Genomic DNA, 23575 nt, shown 5'->3' on the forward strand with positions numbered 1-23575 from the left:
TATATTTTATTTTGTTTCGTTTTATTTTATTCTATTTATTTCATTTTTATTTCATTTTTATTTTATTTCACTTTATTTTATTCTATTTTTATTTTATGTTATTTCATTTTTTTTGTATTTTATTTCATTCTAGCATTCTATTTTATTTTATGTTATATCATTTTTATTTTGTTTTATTTCATTTTATTTTATTTGTCATTTTTATTTCATTTTATTTCATTTTATTTATTTCATTTTATTTTATTTTATTTCATTTAATTTTATGTAATTTTTATTTTATTTTATTTTGTTATGTTTCGTTTTATGTTATGTTTTATTGACTGGCCTGAGCCAGTGTGGATGATGTCTGTTTAAGGCATGGGACAGAGCACGCTGCAGAAACGTGACCACGCTGAGAACCGGCCTCGACCAATCACAGCGCTCCCAGTCTGTGCGCGTCCTCGCGTGGGCGGCGTCACAGTCGTAGGTGCGGCTTGGAGATTGAGCAGCTATTCGTGGACGTCGGGGGACAATTGTCTCACATAGCGACCCAGAACATCCCACCGACAGCACCGAGGAGGACCCACCCGGGACAGAGACGTGTTTCTGACAGCTCCGTGTTTCTCCCAGTTGCGTGGGGACGACGCTTTTCACAGCATCGCTGAATTTCTCTTTACATAACCAGCTTTCCCCGGTAACGTTATCCACGGCGGGCAGGTCTGTGCCACGGTGTCCTCTGCTCGCGAGCAGCATCAAACCTCAGGCCAGTGTATCCGTGTGTTACCTATATATCCGTGGGTAGTGTGTGTGGAGCGTGGGCCTGCTGCAGTGTGTTAGTACATGTATCATTATACAAGCTTTTTTCATCAATCAGAAAAACAAGTTATACAACACAAAACCAGGTTAGAGCGCGTCACAGCACCGGGTCCTAACGCCCGCCGGGTTACCTGTCACACCGCCGGGGAGCGCGCGCTGTCTCGCGCACCAATGGTTCAGCAGCAGACGGTTTTTAAATTCTTCGACATTATGGAAAAGGTCCTGTTAGAGCAAGGTTAACTCACAACTGGGACTGAACTGAATACCACGCGCACTTTTCCACACTAATTTCCCTCTGACCTGCTTCCCTTGTTTTTCCTTGGATATATTATTATTTTTGATAAAGTAGTGAGGTGTGATAAGAGAGGCGCGAGCAGCCAAAGGACCTGTCAAACGTCATCAAAAGGACTCATCCAGTTGAGTAATGGTCATTAATACGATCCACTGGTTCAGGAAGGGCTTACGGCTCCACGACAACCCGTCCCTCAAGGAATCTCTGCTGGGAGCGGATACTGTCCGCTGCGTCTACATCCTCGACCCCTGGTTCGCGGGCTCTTCCAACGTTGGGATCAACAGGTGGAGGTGAGCAACACAGCCGTGCACGTGCACACACAGTAGACATACAGTGCATTGTGTGTTGCAGAAGGTCAGGGGTACTCTACCTGCTTTACCTGTTTCTTTTTGTCAAGATCCTCTTATGTGCTGAACATCTTTTCTGACACATGCTGGCACCTTATTAACATCCACAGTGTTAGTTTCCTCTTTCTGTCCTCATCCAAATGAAGGAGTAGGGGGAGGTAGAGTGTACAGAGCGGTCCAGGGGGCAGAGTTCAGTCCACACAGACATCTCGCCTTCCCACTTTCCATTCTGTCCAAGCTTAACCTTAACCTTGGACCCCAGACGGCGCTATTACTCGCACTCATAGTCTCAAGGATGTGCATCAGGGACTGTCACACCTGGCCCTTGACTGAACCAGCAAAGTGCAAAACATAAAATAAATCCCAGCGAGGATAATTTATTTTAGTGTAAAGCTCCTCACTGTGGCCCATGCACATCTGGAAGCTCTGATTTCTTTTCATAACATTAAAATTCTTTGCACTTGTCAGTCGTTGCTCTCTTTGCCCCAAAATGCACGATGCATGTAATGTGCTGTGAGTTTTTTGTGTTTGTTTTTGGCAGTATAGTAGTGTGTACAAGGCTAGTGATTGGTCAAGCTGGAGCAATTTATTGGTTAGTTGTCAATTATGAAATTACACGCCAGCTGATTTGACGATTAATTCATCATTTTTAGTATTATTTTTAAAGAACAAAATGAAAATACTTGGATTCTAGCTTCTTAAATGTGAATGTTTTCTGTTTTCTTTGTTCATCTATGACAGTAAACTGTATATTTTTGGGTTGTTGACCCCACTGAAAGACATTTTTACCATTTTCTGACCTTTTATGAACCAAACAAGTTGATAAATTGAGAAAATAATGGACGGATTTATCCACATTGAAAGAAATTGCTAGTTGCAGGTAAGGATAGACGGATACATCGGCCGGCCGATATATCGGGCCGATATTTGAGTTTTTTACTTGTATCGGCATCGGCCGATACGCGCATGGGTTCGCGGATTTATTTTTCCCTGGCACTTTTTTTCATTTGAAAGTATGTGGTTAAGTTGAACAAAGCTGTTGAATCCTACTGTGTACAGTAGTTGTTGTTTTATTTATGCTTCAGCTTAAATATTTGTTTATTTTATAAAGACATTACAGGAAGATTTAAGAGCACTGAACTCTTTTTTTTTATTTGAATGTATAATAATAATAATAATAATATTCTACTTGTTCTACCTCAACTTTCCATCTTGTTTTAGTATTTTTTACTGTTCAATAAATGTTTCTTATTTTAAACTTGAGACCTGTAATATTTGTTATCATGGTGTCATTTTTTTGATGTAAATTGAGGGAGCAAAAGCAGTATCGGCCCCAAATATCGGCTCAAGAAAATCGGCAATCCATAATCGGTCATCGGCTAAGGGTGATGGAAAAAAAATCGGTATCGGCCCTAAAAAATCCATATCGGTCTATCCCTAGTTGCAGGCCTATTGCTTGATATTTGATTGATTATTTGAGTCAGTTTTCAAGCAAAAATGCCAAATATTTGCTTCCCAGATGTGAAGATTTGCGGCTTTTTTTTTTGCCTTTTATGATAGCAAATAGAATATATTCGGGTTAATCACCATTGATGTCAACTTGGGTGTGACTTTTTATTTTTGTACAATTTTGGGAAAGCAGTTAATCCAGAAAGTAGGGCTACACTGTATGCAAATTATATATTTGTATATATAGCCGTTATTTTTTAAAGTTTAGTGGAAGTTTAGTGGAAGTGGTCGTTCTTGAATTTCATTGTCAGGGAAATAAATGAAAATGCTGATGATGTGATTTTTGCTGGGGTTTGCACCAAGCAAGTATGGCTGGGCGATATGTCCCAGAAATTATATCTCCATATCTTTATGTTATATCCCGATAAATGATATATATATCAATATTTTTTAAATCTCCTCATTAATGCTTGGGCTCTACGACAAAATCCAACATAATATTTCCAACCTAATACTCTCTCTGGTGCAACAAAGTTGTAGAGATGACTATTGTTTTCTTGTTTTTTTTCCCCCCAGAAAATATTAACACAATGAGATTTTTGATCAATAATCATTAATAATTTGGATTTAACAGCCAAGTGGGTTAAAGCGATCGTTAAAACAAATGGAAAAGTGTGTTAAGGCCTTACATTTACATCACTTCACTGTAACGCAGCCTTTAAAACAAGGGAAAAAAACATTTCTACCACATCACGATACAACGATACCCAATATCTAAGACGATATATCGTCTCATATTACGATAACGATATGATATCTTCACATTGCTCAACCCTACAAGCAAGTTCATTTATAATAATATGTTTACCCTCGTCAAAAAAATGCAGCTCCTCTGATTTGTAAACTGCACTTGGCCATATTGCAATAATATGTAGATTAATTGTGCCGCCCTGCCATAAAGTAATCAGCAGATTAACTGATAATAAACTATTGTTGTTTCAGGCTCTAATCCCCCTAACGCCTCAACGACAGCTTAGTTTCACTCTTTACTGCAGTATATTATAACTGTTATATATTATGTGTGATGCTCGTTGGTGTGCGTGCACATGTCTCTTAAACACTGTTCATTTGCACCTGCCTCGTCTGTTACAGAACACTGTGATAGTTTCAAGTGTCTGCAGTAACTCGGAAGAGATAAGCAGCCTTCATATCAAAGTTTATAGCAGGTGTATCCTTGAGATGTTGACTGCCACTGTATGTCTTGTTCGTCGTTACATCACGAGATGCGGCGGTGAATAAAACTGTAACCTCTCCCCAGCAATCATCATCAAACCAAACATCAATTAGACCTTCGTCAGATACATGATTTAATGAGGCTTAACACATAATGGGTGTTGACATCTCGCATGATTTATAATACTGCTTTTACTTTCCCTTAAAAGGTGAGTAAGAGCGCAAATTCGTAAACAGTATTTTAATGTTGATGCTCGCCTCCCTGCTCAATCCAGGATAATTTGCAGCGTCGTAAGTAGCAAGTGTTGAGTGGTTTATCGCCACGGCAGCAGCTCCCAGACTCCTTCACACCGAGGATCCCCGGCTCATTGATCTGTGGTCTGCACTGTTACAGATTGTGGCGGTGTAAATGACATTTAGAGGCTGGGCAGAGAGGAAGCTAAGTGACAAATGTGTCTGAAAATGTAGTCCTGAGATAGAAATGGGGAAATGTGTCAGAGTTAATTAGTCGTACACATTTGCCAGAACTGAGATTAATGCGTTAACAAGCTTTGTTTAAAGTCTTGGAAGATGTTCAGTTGTTTTAGTCTGGACTAGAAGACCCAAAAGAGAGTTTACAGGTTGAAATGTCTCTGTCTTTTTGCCCTTTGCCGAGCTGCTCTCAAATGACACTCTGAATCTGACCTGTATTCCCCATGTGTCACTGGTGACCACCAGGCGATGCATCATTTAATACCAACATTTTATGTAACTGACATTTCCTGAACTCCAGACAGTCAGCCAAGTGTGCTTGCATGAGTGCAGGCTGTGTGAGTGTGTCGACACAAATGCATATGTGAAGCTCTGCAGGCTCATGTGACGCAGATAAGAGCGAGGGGCCGTTATGGCAGGCAGCCTGAGTCGACCTCATTTGTTGCATGGAAAGTTTTCCCGCTTAAAACAAACAGTCAGCGTCCTTTTTTTTACCTAGGCGTTTGGTCATGACGGTATCTTGGCACACGCAGCTGCTGAATGAGCGGGCTCCTGAGGTTTACAGTACAGTAGGTGTCTCGCTGGATGTTTGTGTTTCCCCTTTCCTGCTGTGCACTCTGCTTTGGTCCCATGCCGTCACTGGGAGAGTAGGGCAGCAGCATTACCAAAGGCGTGCCTGTTATGAAGCATCCATGTTATGCTCTACGGTTATGCAACAGCAGTCTGGGGTGACGCAGAGCTCACATGCAGATCACTCCCCTGATTCACTCCCTGTATTTCATTCTTTATGCTCATATCAGATGTGAACATGAAGTAAAACTTATTCATATCAAAAACAGTAGGAGAGAGACAAAAAATATAAAAGTCAAAGAGATGTTTCTGTTAATTGGACAGTATTATTACCTGCTCTATAATGTCATACAATTTAACAGCGCCACCAGTGGTTCCCAACTGGTCCAGCCACAAGGTCCAGATTTCTCCGTAGTCATTAGTTCAAGATCCACATTCAGCATCATACTTGAGTTTAGCCACGTTGTTGAGCTAGTTTGCTGTCTCTGTCAAGTAGCTGTCCGTTAGTCACTCACTCCACAGCACAAAATGACACTCTGTGCCTGAAATTCACTGTACTTCACCTGTGACCCACTTTTGGGGAGTTCAACGACAAATCTCATTGCTGATTTTATCGCATCATGTGACTCCACAGATATAAAGTTTGGTGTAGCCATAGTAACGCCCGTTATAAACAACAAGCTTGTCAATACAAGCAAGTGCTAGTGGGTAGTGGGTTAGCTTCCTACCGTTTGTTTCTAACCGAGGGGGGTCATCAACATGATGTGAATAAAGTGTCATGGTCGTGCACACACAAACATTCACAAAGCAGTCCAGAACATGTCCTGTTCGTACCAGAATAACCAACAACCTCCCCCTACCCCCAAACGCTCTCAATAACAAGTTTATAGTCTAAATTCAGACTTGTTCCAGTGTGTCCGAACTGCATGCTGGGTAACATGCAAACTAGACAAAGAAATTAGGAACTGGCTCGTTCACTCTAAAGAGCCGGTTCACTCGTTCACTTCAAAGAGCCGGTTCAAAGACTCGACTCGTTCACGAACATCACATCACTACAAGATAGCCATAGCTGCTCTGTACTGTGCACTACCCAGGTCGAGTGGGAGCTAGCTAGCAGCACCGCTCATTTGGTGATATTTGATGGTAATGCTATCCCAATGGTGGGACGGTGTTGCTGTGGAAACATGGTGGTCACCCTTCAGTCTCCCCTAAAGTAGTCCTGGTGGGTAATCGGCTTCATTCTAGCTTCAAGACCTCTTTTAACAATGTTAGCACCACTAGCTAACAGAACTAACAATGCTAAAGGGAGTTTTAGCTTAGCGGTGCTGCTAGCTAGCTTCCACCAGACCTGGGTGTAGTAGGGCAGTACATTAAAATGAACCTATAGCCTGACACGCATAACCAGTCAAAAATACTCTTGGCGGTTAAAGATTAGCATTTGTCATTCCTAGTATCAAAGCAAAAGTCATGTTGTTGCCATAGCTGTACTCAGATTCAGTTTTGTGCTGAATGCTAACATTAGCATGATAACATGATTACAGTCCCAATTTTGTCCCGTTACAGTTTAGCCATGCTAATTTTAGCATGTCTAGCTGCTACATTAGCATTTAAGTATATATTGCGATACTGTACGCAAGACGATTTTTCTTCTTTTTTTTTTAAATCTAATTTTAGGAAAACACATAATATAAAGACCACAACAACACATGCACATAAAGTTTACTTTTTCATGCAATCAGATCAGTGGGAGCTACATTAGTATTTAGCATATTCCCTGTAGCATTCAACATCATTGCATTGCTTTCCATGCGATCTAAGCAAAGGAATTAACATTTGCCTATGTCAGTAAATAAATAAATAAATAAATAAATAAATAACAAATATAAATAAAAGTGCTTGCAGGATTCTTAAGGTAAACAAATTAAGAAAGAAATCTTAAACTCAATTATATAGTGAGAAATGGGCTGCCAAGTTTATTGATATTTGGAAAATATTTTTGGAATTTGTATAAAAAAAATGGTGACACTGAAGATGCCTTGAAAATGCAAACGCTTAAATAAAGAACGCGAACTAATGTGAGGATAGTGTGTTTAAACTATGTATTTTTGTTTACTGCATTATTATTATTATTATTATTATTATTATTATTATTATTATTTATGTATGCCGTTTGTTTAAAAATAATTAATGTAATTATAATTATTTTATGTTTATTTTAGTATATTTATTTATTTTATTATGTTTATTTATTTTATATTTATTTAAGAAAAATAATTTACAGTTAATTTTATTATAATTATTTATCCTATATTGAATTAATTTATTAGATTTATTTTCTAATTTATTATTAAATATTCATATAGTGTTTTTGAGAATCGATACAGTATCGCACAAGACAATAATGATTTGCCACAGTTGTTGATATGAAAAGACAGGCAAGAATTATAAGTACTCAGATCAATGATATTTCTGTAGCCCTGAGGCATTTATGTCTGGTCATAAAAAAAGAAAGCTCATTTCCACAAAACTACATGCTAATGAAACAGGAGGATTGTGCTGCAGCCTATGAAACACTTGCCATAGCCTGCAGCTTCTGTAATTAGCACTTGTTCCTGCAGCTATCATTTGAATAACTTGTGAGGAAGCGAGCCACCCCGTCCTTGAGATCTCGGGGGAGGTTATCGTCAGTGAATGAGCCGGGTCAATGCCAGATGACATGACAGATAGCAATAACCTTCCCTTCCCGCGAAATCTCCATGCACGGCATAAGTAGGTCAGTGTGTTAGTAGTGAACGGTCCACGATTTTCGTCTTTCTGACCTACTTTTGCTCCCCTGCATCTGCGAGAAACCCCAACTATCTGTGGTGAGCAGCGCAACTGTGAGCAGTAATCCCAACAAAGCTGCTTCCATCTGATATCAACGCTTCATGCTTGAAACTGTTGTGACGTTGTCCATAACAGAGTGTTTATAACAAGTGGTAAGAAGGTGGAGGTTCATGGAAAACATTTTGGTGCATCACAGTACAGCTGTGTCTTCATCTAAACACCCCAGATGATAGATTAAGGTCGCTGCTTTTCTATTGGGTGTCAGATGGTCTGTCTTTGGAGGTCAGGTGAGCAGAGCAGTTGACCGCAGACTGGATTTCTGGACTGGTAGGATAAATCTGGGCTGAGATATTAGAGAGCTTTTCAGTCGTCATCAGATAAGACTGTTCTTGTAACTGCCTCCAGATGTGAACATACAGAGTGTGATTGTTTGAGGGTGGAACTGGGTGTTCTGGAAAACAAAACATCGCTCAGTGAATCCACTTCCCATAGGTTCAAAATAGGAAATTACTTTGAATTTTTTTTTTCTCTGCAGCTCTACTGTGCAGCTCACATGCAACAGAATCAACACTGTTGTATCAGGACAGTTTGGGGCATGCCCAGATGTTTTTATAGCAACAAAAGCAGCTTTTTTAATAATAATTTGGGACATGTCTACCCTTTTTGAAGCAACAAAACAGTGTCTTTTCCAATAACAGTTTGAGACATGTCCAGCCTTTTTTGTAGCAACAAAAGCAGGTATTTTTTAGCAATAGTTTTGGACGTGTCTGACCTTTTTTATAGCAGTGATAGCTGGGTATTTTTTCACAATACTTTGGGATATGTCCAGCAATTTTGTTGCGACAAAAGTGGGTCTTTTTTAATAACTGTTTTGGACATGTCCAGCTTTTTTGAAGCGAAAAAAAAAGCAGGTATTTTTTAGCGACAGTTTGAGACATGTCCGCCCTTTTTTATAGTGACATAACAGGATATTTTTCAGCAATAGTTTCAGACATGTCCAAACGTTTCTATTGCAGCAATAGCGGGTGTTTTCGTGATAGTTAGAGACACGTCCAGCCATTTTTGTCGTGGAAAAAAAAGCAGGTATTTTTTAGCGACAGTTTGAGACATGTCCACCTTTTTCTTAGCAACAAAATCAGGTATTTTTAACAGTAGTTTTGGACACATCTAGCCATTTTTGAAACAACAAAATAGTGTTGCACGGTATACCGGTACTAAAATAGTACTGTGGTACTAGAGTATTCCAAACAGTACTATACTGGATTTGGAAAATACCGGTACTTTGAAATTGATTCAATTCATTAATTTAGTTAATTTATTTTACTCATTTATGCACACAAACACCTTTCTTGTTCCTACTGGAGCACAGATTGCACAAGTGGTGTGTATGACAACACCTGTATCAACATCTGCAGCTGGCGCACATGAAAAAATACAAGAGAAAGTCTGCCTCGCAAAGGGAGACAACACGAGACAACACAAACTTGGTGGAACATTTGAGTTACCAAACCGTGACGTCTGTATCGAGGAACTTACAGAACCATGATTTTTTGGTACTGTTACACCCCTACTATTTATTGTTCTAAAGGTTTGTAGCCAAAAGGACTTTTCCTTAGGAAAAGTACCGAAAAGTATCGAAATTCATATTGGTATGGGTACCGAAACAAAGATTTTGGTATCGTGACAACACTACAGCAAAACTGTCTTTTCCAATAACAGTTTGAGACATGTCCAGCCATTTTGTAGCTCAAAAAGCAGGTATTTCTAGCAATAGTTTTGGACCTGTCTTACCTTTTTTATAGCCACAAAAGTTGGGTATTTTTTCACAATACTTCTGGATAGGTCCAGGAGTTTTGTAGCAACAACAATAAGTCTTTTTTGATAGTAGTTTTGAACATGTCCAGCCATTTTTGTAGCAGAAGTGGGTATTTTTTAGTAATAGTTAGGGACACGTGAAGCCATTTTTGTACTGTCAAAAGCTGGTCTTTTTCAATAATTGATTGGGAAGGTTTTGGATGTCAAACTGTTTTTGTAGTGAAAAAAAAGCAGGTATTTTTAAATAATAGATTGGGACATGTCCAACAATTTCTCTAGCTACAAAAGCGGGTCTTCTTCAATAACAGTGCGGGACAAGTCCAGTCATTTTTGTAGCATCAAAACTGGGTATTTATAAGCAGAAACATGTTTTCCCAACCCTAACCAAGTGGTTTTTGTGCCTAAACTTAACCACATGTTAACCAAATTGTGATTGCAATAGTTTGGGACACGTCCAGGCATTTTTGTAGCAACAGAACTGGGTATTTTTAAGCAGAAACATGAAACCAAATCTTTTTTGTGCCTAAACCTAACCACACGTTAACCACAGTGTTGTCACAACATCAGATTGAAACATTAAGAGATGTAGTTTCAACACATCCACCACATGTGAAACTTACAAATGTAACATAACTGTGGTTTGCAAAGTCTCACAGTGCTGTCATTAATTCTGGTGATTGTGTTGCTATGTCGTGTCTCCTGTTCTTATAAGCTTATCCTTTGGCACAAAGCATCACAGTAAGGCCTCGTTAGATAACGGTAGCTTGCTGTGTGCTGTTTGTGTTTTTCAATTCAGGGCATCTAAATTGCTTGAAAACCTCAAATCCAAATCTGTGTACACAGCACGCTTTCCACCCACATCCAGCATGTTCTGCACATCGCTGGCCTTTTATAATTTTCTCCACGTGATTTGCTTTTAAATGTTGAACTACTGTCTGATTTATGGCACAGAAAATTTATAATAAAACGATAATATGAGTATTGACATTGTGGTAATAAATAGGAGAGGCAGAGCTGGGTGTTCACAGCAGCACCCACCTTGCTTTCTTATCAGAAGACATGATTAGACCTGGATGATACAGGAAGCCTCCACCTACGTACTTTGGTCGCTATAGCAACAGCACGGGAAGCACCACATTACTGCTGCTCTGTCTGCACTCGTGTGGACCCATGGGTGTGTGTGTGATGTTTACAGTTGGTATTTCTTATTTTGGGGAAGATAAAAACAGAAGCACAGGACTAATTAAACAAAAGAATAACGATGAAACTGTTAATACTGTGTTCTAGAAGTATTATTCATATTTGCTTTAATTGGGTCAGTATGTTTGGTTTGTTTATTTTCACAGACGTCACATACAGTGATGATTAAACTCATATTGTTGACTCATCCTCTGTCTTCATGACTCAGTCTTCAGGATGAGTTGAAGGATTTTCTCTTTGGAATTATTAATGCATCGCAGTCGGTTCGGTCAGAAGGAACACTGACAAAAACAAAAGTTCAGCATGCTGCTTGAAAGAGCGAGAAATTATGCACGCATTTTCCTCGCAGACGCACAGTAACCTTGTTACACTTGTTTGTTCGTGCAGAGTGGAGATTAAATTGGGCTGTTTCAGGAGGAATTACACTGTCAGGATTACAAAGAGGAGCCCTCGGGGAAAATCGTTTAATTTCACTTTGTAGTGCTGCATTCAGGCCCTGAACTCTGCAGAGATAATACGAGGGGTGAATGTTGAAGGCAGTAATTTATTTGGGAGTAACAGTCACATGAAAGAAGGAAACTCATGTGAAGAGATAATATTCAGGATTTAAAAAAACAAAGACAATATTAAAGGAAAACTTCACCCACAAAATCAACATTTTTAGCGCCAGTGTCACAATGACGTCACTTTATTAGCTGGAGGCAAAACCTGTCTCTCCCCCACAGGGCTGTAGGCTACATAGGAGTCTTAAAATGTGTTTGTCTTGTTGTGTTATTGGGAGACAGAATAGAAGGAGTCATGGCTCAAAACCAGCCGCCACTGCCCGTCAACAAAAACAAAGATGGTTAAATATGATAAGACCAAAGGACTGGACGGAGGCCATCATCAAAAATGCTCACATGTGCAGCGCACACTTCATATCAGGTTAGGGGAAAAGTATTTCCTGTTGTAGGGATGAATAACGCTATGTGTGTTAAGGGTTATCATGTCCACCTCATCAGAAACTGGGGAGGGATTAAGAGGAATATTGGATTTCTCTGGAACGCTAACTTTTTAGTGCTTTAGCTAATGTTAGCTTCCATAGCAAAACAAACAAGTGTCGTCTTCCTTTGTAAGATTGGCTTCCTGTGACATCATCCATCCACTGAGTGAGAGCATACAGGTCGGCCAGTCTGGTCCCGTTGGTCAGTGTTTACTTATTCAGATAACACTAGCAGTTCCGAAGAGTGAGTGACCTGACGTGGTGCGTTTCTAAATTCAGTCTGACGCTCTACACTAAAATGAGAGCCTTGTTGGTCGAAGAAACGGAGCGTTATATTTCTACATAAATTAACAAACGGTTAAAGAGGCAGCAGATAGGATTCATTTTTTTTTTTTTTTTTTTTTTTGTTTTAGCTTGGCGCCACCTAGCGTCAGCAGTGTTGCTCGCACTGTCACAACGATCAAATTGACCGTGAGGATCACCTCTTTGTATATGTAGAATGAGAAGGTGTGTGGACACTCTACTAAATAAATGAGGAAAGAGACCGAGCAACAAGGAGTTATACCAATATGCACATGTAAACAGTCCCCATTCTAGAATAAACGGTACCGTTTCGGAACAATGCGGCTGGTTGGAGCTCAAATTGAATGGGAAACAAAGTTCAGTGTTCACAGCTGGGCGATATCCGTCGATAGCTGCCTCCGTGAGAAGAGAACAGAAGGAAGGGAGGGGGGTATCACTGTCCGAGGGCTGCTGTAGAATGGCAACGAGGATGTCAGCCGACCAACACTCGCTATCCGCTCCCTGGTTGCGGCGATTTGCGATGCTGGCCAGCTAGGAATGAACTAGCAGCCAGTACAGTACAGTCCTCTCTGGTCTAGCTAACATTTAGCCGTGTTACTTACTGATCCATTACAAAGAAAGCTAGCTGGACATCGGTTTTGAAGCCTCTTTGGTCACGGAGCTCCCTCCATCTCTTGAACACCTGACTGAGGTTTACTCTTGTTTTTCCTCTTCTTTTATCACTCTCCTTTTTGCTCTTCTTTGCCTTCTCACACAGAGGAGCTCGTTTTCTTTCGATAGGCCGTTTTTCACTTGTCTCCAAACTTTGTCCGTCTGCCATTGTGCTTGTGACTCAACTATCTCATGCCCAACTCCTCATAAGGACCAGCTCCAGTCCCTGATTGGCTGACCGACCAGTTTCGCAATACATGACACGTTTCCTGCCGTAAAGCAGATTTTTTCCGCGAAATTTCGCCCCCGGTGGCAGAAGCTTATTGCAAAGATTGCAAAGCCACTATGTAACCTATGTAAACGCTGACTGTCTGATTTTACTGTGGTCACTACCCTGTGCAACCCACATTATTTTCATAATGATATATTTAGGAAAAAATTCTGTCTGTTGCTTCTTTAAGTTCAGTGTGCCTAGACTGCGCTCTGCAACTCCGTGAGTGCAGTGCTCTGGATAACTGAACGGTACATTCAGACAGCGCTCCGAATTTAAGAACCGTCCAGTTTGTATTTTGCATTTCTAATGAGTATTTCTGAAGACACCACTCGCATCATCTTCCTCCGTTGTCTGAAACAAGCCAATAGAACTTATTACCTAGCGCCAGCTAATGTCTGTGGAGAATCGATTGCCTCCAGCTAAGCCCTGCCCTGTCTACGGTGAACGAAGAATCCAAAAACAGGCGCTGCGTTTAACACCAGCAAAACTATATTTACACACTGGTTACAAACATCACACAACTCATGCGGGAAATTCAGTTCTCATGTATTCAGCTGTAGCTAGGCTCAGTAGTACTTCCAAAACCAAAACAGTGGACTGCACCACATGCTTGCCCAGACACAGTACTGGTATGCAACATAGTCTAGTTTTAGCAGAAATGCTTGTGTTTAGGAAGTACTGAGCCTACGACTGGATAAATGAGACTTGAGGTTATACTGCACTAGTTGTGTCAGGTTGTAAACTGATGTTTTGATGTAGTTTTGCTGTTATAAAATGCCCCCCATGATCTCAGTTCGTCAAGAATATTCTCATTTTTTGGACTCTTTGTTCACCATTGAGGCTGGTGAGAAAAACAATTTTTAAAAAAATTAATTTACGGTGACATGGGGTGAGTAATTGAAAACAGAGTGTTACAGAGTAGCCCCTGATGTGTCAGCTGTTGCCTTTATTTATTTGTTTCTTTAATAGTTGTTCCAGAATGTCTAATTCCCACTTGTTATCCAACACAACAGTGACGCATTCAGCAGAAATGTGCTCCTTCGCCAGCTGTTTGTCCTCCTGCCTCCTCCACCTTACAGACATTAACCCGGTCAAATGTTTCTGCTGACTCACACACCTGCTGCACTCGACACATTTTCATCCCCTCTTTGTTGTCACAGTTTTGTTGATTGACATTTTCAGGGCACACACTTGTTTCAATGCATATTTCTGTACAAGTAAATATACACAGGCAAATACCTTTATTCATGGATTGACAGAGAGATTGTAACACTGATAATAATTAAGTAAAAAAGACTTGATTATTAAAAGAAGTTGTAATTATAATAATAATAAAATTAAATTAAATAAATAAAAAAATAAATAGAATAGAGATAGCAGTGATAAAAAAATTCTAAGTGAATATTTGTTGATAAAGAAATTATAAAAATTAGTTTACAACCAAAAAATAACAATATTTATATTTACATATAAGTAAATATACACTGGTAAATAAATACCTTTATACGTGAAGAGATAGGGAGATAGCAACAATGATAATAAAAATATTTAAAAGAAAATAACTAAAGATATAATAATAAGAAGAAGAAGAAGAAGAAGAATAACATTTAAAATTTAATTAATAAAATTTGAATGAATAAATAAATAAAGATAAAATCAAATAAACTAGAGATGGCAGTGATACAAAAATTCTAAGAAAAAGAAATAGGTTTATAGTAACAACAACAAAAAATAATAATATTGAATATACTCTAATATTTTAAATGTAATTTTTTTGTTCTAAATTTATGTCCTGTCCTGAACTTGTAGGTGAAAACCTACTTGGCAGTAATTCTGATTCTGATCAGTCTCCACATCACATAGACTTCACTACAAGCTGCATCCTTATTCTTATGACTTTGCTTCCCAGTTTGGCCGGTGCAAGAGGAAGAATCTGAATAATCAAATCTGCCAATTCACATTTTACGTCTATGCAGAGGATTGCCATTGTTCTGTAACAGGAACGAGCACTTTTCTGCTTCCTCTTCTGTCGTCTCCATCAGAAAAAATTAGGTCACAATTTTAGAAGACTTCCCGACTGTCAGCAGCTTGTTTTGAACACAGGAATATTCAGTTTTAGAAAACGGATTCTTGGAGTAGGTCGCCTGAATAGATGCTTTAACTTGATGTGTAACATTTACATATCAAAGAGCGAGTTGAATTGCTGCTTCAGTAAACTGCATTTAGCGTGATGTCTTGTCAAACCACCTGAAATAATCACACCTCCTTCATATGCAAATACAATTTTCTTTCCCAGGTGTTTACGACATTGTAATATTTTTGAATATTCAGCTGTACATTGTTCAAGTCAGTGTTTAACCCCTGTCTTTATTCCTGTCGTCCTCCAGGTTCTTACTGCAGAGTCTTGAGGATTTGGACTCCAGCCTGCGCAAGCTCAACTCCCGACTGTTTGTGATTCGAGGCCAACCCACTGATGTCTTTCCCAGACTTTTCAAGGTGACGTCTGACATTTTAAGCATGTTGTTCAAACCCTGATTATTCTGTCCCGTACCTAACGTTTGTTAATTCTTCAGGAATGGAAGATTTCTCGTTTGTCTTACGAGTACGACTCTGAGCCCTTTGGGAAAGAACGTGATGCAGCTATTAAGAAACTGGCCTGTGAGGCCGGAGTGGAGGTGACAGTTCGCATCTCCCACACACTCTATGACCTTGACAAGTGAGTTGATATCACCACTTACACATCAAATCGAACTTGATCTATTCGGTCTTTAACTCCTTCTGTACTCATGTCACTCCTGCAGGATCATAGAGTTGAATGGGGGTCAGTCCCCGCTCACCTACAAACGGTTCCAGACCCTCATCAGTCGCATGGACGCAGTCGAGGTGCCTGCGGAGTCCATCACGGCTGACATCATGGGGAAATGTAGGACGCCGCTGTCCGAAGACCATGATGACAAGTTTGGGGTCCCCTCCTTGGAGGAGCTGGGTGAGTGATGCTACCACTAGCAGCACTGGAGCAGTTTAGGGTCACATAAAAACATGATACTGCAAACTGAAATTCAACATTAGAGGCTGACTTTTTTTTGGGGGGGGGGGGTTTATTTAAACAGAGCCAATGCCAGTAGAAACATGGCGGTGCAACATGGTGTCTGCTGAGTCCATGTGAATCCGTCTGTATTATAGGCTGATGTTTAATGTGTTTTGGTGTGTGATCTCTTCAGGTTTTGATACTGAAGGTCTGTCATCAGCTGTGTGGCCGGGGGGAGAGACCGAAGCCCTCACACGACTGGAGAGGCATTTGGAGAGGAAGGTCGGTGAAATCTTTTCTTCTTTTTAGAAAATCCTAAAACAAGGACTCTAGCCGCTGTCAGAAAAATCAGCAATTTATTAAAGTACCACTAAGAAACAGTGTAATTCTGTTATCATGTTTTAGGTAAACGTCCATCTCCGATTGCTTCTCTCAGTGTTTCAGCCTTAACAGAAGTCTTGTCAGATGTTGTGACGTAACACCAAGCTGTCATGCTGTTTCATATCTGACCATGTGACCGTGTTGTCCCTCAGGCGTGGGTGGCCAACTTTGAGCGTCCCAGAATGAACGCCAACTCGCTGCTCGCCAGCCCGACCGGCCTCAGCCCGTACCTGCGCTTCGGCTGCCTCTCCTGTCGCCTCTTCTACTTCAAACTCACCGACCTCTATAGGAAGGTAAGTCGATGATAAACACCTCTGAACATGTGAGTGAACAAATTTGGTATCTAACGGACCATCGGTTATTTAGGGGAGCGGGGTTGGGTGTGTGCAAACGTGGGAGGCACGTCAAATAATCTTTTAAGCACTGGGGAAGGACTTATGTTTTATATTTTGCCTTAGGGGTGGGACACACAACTTTAAATGGTTGTATTTTATATTTATTTGAGGTACCTTCTGAACCCCCAGACTTGCTGCCTGGTTTCAGAGGCATGTTTTCACCTTAAAAACTGGCAAAATAACACCATGTATCACAGCCAGAAACTGTAAAAAACGGAAATTCTCCTTGGATTTTCAAACACCTGATGGTCTTTGAACACATCATGTGCGACAAATGCTTCCATCGTGAAACATCCAGGCTTAAAATAGTCACATTTCATCAAAATCTCTTTATTCTACACGCCTCATTTAGAGACTGTGGACAGAGCGGATTGAAATATGCCTTTCTACATGCTGAACACATGTATTGATAAAGTATTGGCTCTTTGGTCTGACTTCTGTTGTGTTTGTGTGTGTCTGAGTGTGTGTGCGCTGTGAGGAGGAGGTCAGCTCCGACATGCAGAGAGCAGGAGAGAGGCTGCAGAATGATGATACATGAAACCAAGAAGTGACGATAAGAGCCGATAACGTCTGAGCTTAGGCTTGTTCTGCAGCATGTGTGAGGGTGATTCACGGCTCCTGTTGTTTACAGCACCACCTAGTGGTTCTTTCTTTATTATGAAATGAGGTGAATTATCCACAGCAGTCTCGCTGTGGTGCGCTGGCTCCCTCTAGAGGTGTTATGTTGCACATTCAGGCACTAATGTTATGTTTACAGTCAAGAAACATGGCCATTTTTTGTAGACTTCTGTATCTTTCATTTGGTGTTAATCATCCATGTTTTTAGTTCCTTTTCTGATTTTGAATACATGAATCAAAATGATTTTGTTGTGGACGTCATCCATTTAATTTTCCACGATTTCCCGAGGCACTAACACGTCTCCTGCCACCTCTCCAGGTGAAGAAGAACAGCTCCCCTCCCCTCTCGCTCTACGGTCAGCTGCTGTGGCGCGAGTTCTTCTACACGGCAGCCACCAACAACCCCTGCTTTGACAAGATGGAGAGCAACCCCATCTGCGTTCAGATCCCGTGGGACCGTAACCCTGAGGCGCTGGCCAAGTGGGCAGAGGGCCGCACTGGCTTCCCGTGGATCGACGCCATCATGACGCAGCTGAGGCAGGAGGGCTGGATCCATCACCTGGCTCGACACGCTGTGGCCTGTTTCCTGACCAGAGGGGACTTGTGGATCGGCTGGGAGGAGGGCATGAAGGTAGACAGAGGCTTTTCATCTACATTTACATCTCTACATGTCTTCTTCCTTGTTATTCTGTGTTTTTAATTTATTCTCATCACCTCTTTGTGGCCTTCAGGTGTTTGAGGAGCTGCTGCTGGATGCAGACTGGAGTGTGAACGCAGGCAGCTGGATGTGGCTCTCCTGCAGCTCTTTCTTCCAGCAGTTCTTCCACTGCTACTGCCCCGTGGGGTTCGGCCGACGCACAGACCCCAACGGAGATTACATACGGTACGCTGCTGAGAGACTATAAATTATGCCTCCACTGTCAGGAAATATTGATGGAAACTGATGGCAGTAGTTAAACCTGGAGTCATTAAATCTTTACACCACCCTACATGCTCAGTAAACCTCTTCATCTCTTCACTCAGGCGCTACCTGCCAATCCTGAGAGGGTTTCCAGCCAAATATATTTATGATCCCTGGAACGCTCCAGAGAGTGTGCAGAAGGCAGCTAAATGCATTATTGGAGTGCATTACCCCAAACCCATGGTGCACCACGCAGAGGCCAGTCGCCTTAACATCGAGCGAATGAAACAGATCTACCAGCAGCTCTCCTGTTACAGAGGCCTCGGTAAGGACACAGCACTAAGCACAGTTCACCAAACACTTTCGGTGTGGTGCCTCTGGAACCAAAAGTAACCCTTCAGACATGGTGCCTAGTTTAAGAAGCTGAGGTAAACACGATGCCAGTTTAACGAGCTTCAACTGCTCAGGCAGGTTTTTCCATCCAGAATATAAATATCTAGTCATCATTTGTTCTTAATTTAGACTTGGAAATGACTGTTACACCCTACCCATGGGCAGCGCTACGGGGCGAACAACACTCCAGCACTTACTCAAGTCAACCACAGAAAGCACCTTGAGATTAAGAAAGACACACAAACAAGACAGAACTAAATTCCAGGCTGAGAATCAGCAAGATGAGCTGTCCCCACAGCAGAGTCCTCCCTTTTCTGCTGCTGGCACAGGAGCGTTAAAGCACCTCCTTCCCAGGTCAGGCGCACCTCGTTGAGCAATGCGGCACGCCTGTGCAGAGCTGCTGTTAGCTCTCCAGTAAAGGAAAAACCTAACCTGCCAAATGTCTGCTGTTTACCTTCTTCAGATCAAAACAGAAAACAACCCATAAGTACTGTGAAATTTTAGATCTATCTTGTAAGTAATAAAAAGTGACTGTACTTGTATAAGGTGTTGACTATCTGTCATCTGTGTCCTCAGGCCTTCTGGCAACAGTTCCGTCCACCTCTAACGGTAACGGAAATGGTAACGGTAACGGTGAGACGTCCTCAGACGGGATGGGATTCCCTGTTGAGGCTTCACACAGCGCTGCAGCTCCATCTGGTAGGTGTCACCATACCTTCTGGGTCCTTTATAACTTCCTCTCTAGTCTCTGGAGGTGAAGATTAAAATCTATTTGTATTGTTTTCACAGGCTATCAGATGCCAGTTCACTCCCAGGGAGACTGGCAGAGTGGTGTCATGATGTACCTGCAGAGTGATCCACAAACCAGCACACAGCAGCAGCAGCAGCAGCAGCAGGGTGGGGACCCTCACTTACTACATGTTCAATTTATCTACTTCAGTTGTCAGGATACATGTCCACTTGCCCCAGTGCCTTATGCTCAGTTTCCCCTTCATACTACATTAGTGTTCTTGTATTTGTCACCCTCATGTTGTCGGGCAATACTCAGTAACTTATCCTTGAACCTTAAATCCCAGGTTACGCCGGAACCAGTACCAGTATGATGTGTTACACCCAAGGCGCACAGCAGATCCCTGCTATTCAGAAAGGTGAGAGCTGATATGCCAATTTACTAAAGCTGATCATTTAGTTTATTTGATTGATAAATCTTGTTGGTACCTTTATCCTGAGTTACGCTTTCTAAGCGGTGCTGTTTGTTTTCATCAGGACCTGAACACCACTGCGTCGCTCAGACCAGTGGGAAAAGACACAGCGAGGACTCTGGGAATGGCAAAGGCTCAAAAATCCAGAGACAGAGTACCCACTAAAACAGGTTAGTTGGAGACACTAATCACACTTTACATATTCCTGCTGAAAATTTCAGGAGAGTATAGATAAAACAACATACTGCTACATGTAGCTACATGCTAACATCAGGGAAACCAGTAATCTTTGTTGCTTATGTTGTAAATTTCTCTCCGAGTTTGGATCACATTCCTGCTGAAACACGTCTGGTTGTGTTAAGAAGCTTTTATTAGTGATTTTTAATGGGAGAAAGTGCCCCCATAAACAGTCATACCCAGGCTGCAAGTACACTGCTACATGTAGCTACATGCTAACTAGAGTTGTACCGATACCGATACCAGTATCGGAAATGTCTCCGATACTGCTTAAAATGCGGTATCGGCGAGTACAGCTTATGACCAATCCGATACCACATAATGCATCACGTCATTACGCATACGCATGCTACAGGCAAACGAAACGGAAACAGAGCGGAGTTTAAAAAGCATTGTACTGTAGCTTTTAAAATGTCTTTTTTACCAAATTGTGTGGCTACACTTTAACCTGTGTCTTGATCTGTGTCAACACTGGATAATAATAATAATAAAAAACTATTATGTATTTATTTCTTAATATTTTACATAGAGTTTTAGGAGTTGAGACATACAACCATCCATTTCCTATCCATTTTTTTTTAAAGTGCTGGTATTGGATTGGTACTTGGTATCGGCTGATACCCAAGGTTCAGGAATTGGTATCAGGAAGGAAAAAGTGGTATCGGTACATCTATAATGCTAACGTCAGGGAAACATGTAGTATTGGCTGTTGATGTTTTGGCTTGGCCCATAAATTGCTCTTCCCGACCCAAGGAAAGCTTTGCAAATATTAAAGTTCCACGGATCAAAAATTTATAATAGTAAGAGTCATAATTAACCTTGTTAGCGGTTCGAGGTGTCAACAGTCTTACACCATTTTTTTCAATGGTGGCCTATGGGGAAAATGCTTTATGGGCCACGGATAATTTTTTCGCTGCAATCCCACAAGTTACCAATGGAAGCAAGGCTGAACGGCGTTTCTGGGGGCTTGAAATACGCAAATATGTGGATGACCCGTAAGCGTAGACTTGGCTTCCTCTCGAGGGGCTCTTAAAGAGACAGGCGCTCAAATGGAGCGTCTCATACAGACTGTGGATACAAATATTTGGGATGGGATCCTTAAGATTTGGTCTCTTGGGATTTGTTGACAGTTCCAATAATATGGAATATCGTCTATTCTTGAAGTCGCACATGTATCCTTAAGTACTTCAAATTATATTTTTAATGGATGAATTAATGTGTTGGTGGCAGTAGCTCAGTCCACAGGGACTTGGGTTTGAAATCAGAGGGTTGACGATTCAAGGCAAGACACCACACCTTCATCTGCTTGGTCCATGCCAGCCTCCTCATTCTGATATCTCTCCATTTAATTCATGTGGAAGTCCTGTTTGTACATGTGTGTGTATTTTGGTTAATGTGTGTCCTTCCTGTCTCCTCACAGGAGTGTCTGCAGACGGACCGTGTACACAGCCAACACAAAATGGACGTTAAAGCTTACATTTTTGTAACAGCACCACACTGTTTGCATGGACACATATTCAAGCGGAGCATCATTGAACACATAAAGTAATGGGACTGTATATGATCATGTGGACTGCACCACCCGGCCAGTGCTGACATCACTGGAGCGGCTGTTACACTGTGCTCATCTTTGGGTTAATATAACCAGGACAAAAAAAAAAGTCTTTGTGTATATAATGAATTTGCTAATTTCAGCTCACATACAACTTGTACATATTTGAATATTGTATGTGTGTTTTCTCTCTTTGTGTAGCCATAGACCCATTGATATATTTTTGATATGAGAAATCATTGTGAATGGATCTTTTTTTTTTTTTTTTTGTGGAAGATTTTCAATAAAAATGGAAACGTTTGTAGACCGTCCATTCAGAAAAAAAAGGTGATATATCTTGTATCTATTCCGATGCCGCTGCCTGTCCTCTCATTTACTCTACTTCCCAATTTTCTCCTTTTTGAGCCGTCCATAATATTTATCAGCTGAAGTGTTCTGACCACTCCCTTTCTCTGTCTCAGTACTAGTCGACTCATTTTTAATCCTCTCCACTGTAGAAGCAGTATCAGTATGACGTTTACTATTGAGTTGTTGCCCTTGTCAATGGTTATTGAGAAAGGCTACAGGAAAACTAATTCTTCATATCATGGTGTCCCCTCTGTATAATCCCCAATAAATGTACCACTTGAGAGAGCTGCTTCACGTGTGTTGTTCCTTCTCAGTGTGCTTGTTTAATTAAAACTGTTTTAAATCTATGAATAGTTTCAGTCTGTTCTTTGAGGCTTAGAAGACTCTTAATGAAATAAACCTGACTGGTGCTCTAGTTTTTACCCTTAAACACATTTAAATATCACTTGTTAGATAACGACTCAATATACTTGCAGGCCACTTTATTAGGTACACCTTGCTAGTGCCAGGTGGAACCCCTTTTGCCTTCAAAGGTGCCTTAATCCTTGGTGTCACAGATTCAACAAGGTGCTGGAAACATTCCTCAGAGATTTTGGTCAATATTGACATGATAGCATCACACAGTTGCTGCAGATTTGTCGGCTGCACATCCATGATGAGAATCTCCCGTTCCACCACATCCCAAAGGTGCTCTATTGGACTGAGATCTGGTGACTGTGGAGGCCATTGGAGTACAGTGGACTCATTGTCATGTTCAAGAAACCAGTTTGAGATGATTTGAGCTTTGTGACATGGTGTCAATCACCTTTCTTCCTCGTTCTGATGCTCAGTTTGAACTTCAGCAGGTCGTCTTCACCATGTCTACATGCCTAAATGCACTGAGTTGCTGCCATGTGATTGGCTGATTAGCTATTTGCGTATATAAAGGTATACATTATCAAATTGGGAGACATTCCAGTACATTATTTTTTAAGTTGGTTTGGAGACCAGGCATTCTTTAAAGGATCTGTTTATATAACTTTATAAATCTATTCATTTGCAGGCACCGTTCTTCATGCAATTTCAAATGTCAAAGTTGGAAGTTGTTGTATCTTTGTAATGTTCAACCTGCAAATTTTGCACTCTGCAATCCATTTTTTTTTTACCATCACGTACATTTTGACTTTGCACAAAATGATCTTTGGTACAATCTTTGCAATCTGGCACTCAGTAATGTCACGTTTGTTCTTTGTGGTTCACTCCTGCAACTTTATCGGATGCTGTCAGCTTGGTTCTAACAAAAAGGATCATCTGGAGAATTAAGAGTCAACTT

General features: G+C 40.9%; 1 protein-coding gene across 1 annotated transcript; it reads left to right on the plus strand.

The window, feature by feature from the left end:
- The first annotated feature begins 436 nt into the window (after nucleotides 1–436).
- On the plus strand, nucleotides 437–22546 carry cry1a (cryptochrome circadian regulator 1a). The gene is made up of 14 exons (XM_033614749.2): nucleotides 437–1377; nucleotides 15596–15704; nucleotides 15782–15924; nucleotides 16010–16194; nucleotides 16430–16518; nucleotides 16770–16910; nucleotides 17950–18261; nucleotides 18362–18513; nucleotides 18654–18856; nucleotides 19501–19623; nucleotides 19714–19821; nucleotides 20001–20072; nucleotides 20191–20296; nucleotides 21784–22546. Exons 1-13 carry the CDS (start codon nucleotides 1220–1222, stop codon nucleotides 20289–20291), a joined length of 1896 nt encoding a protein of 631 aa, XP_033470640.1. The 5' UTR covers nucleotides 437–1219; the 3' UTR covers nucleotides 20292–20296; nucleotides 21784–22546.
- Nucleotides 22547–23575: the final 1029 nt, after the last annotated feature.

The sequence above is a fragment of the Epinephelus lanceolatus genome, chromosome 23 (assembly GCF_041903045.1).
Source record: "Epinephelus lanceolatus isolate andai-2023 chromosome 23, ASM4190304v1, whole genome shotgun sequence".
In the NCBI taxonomy this organism is placed as follows: domain Eukaryota; kingdom Metazoa; phylum Chordata; class Actinopteri; order Perciformes; family Serranidae; genus Epinephelus; species Epinephelus lanceolatus.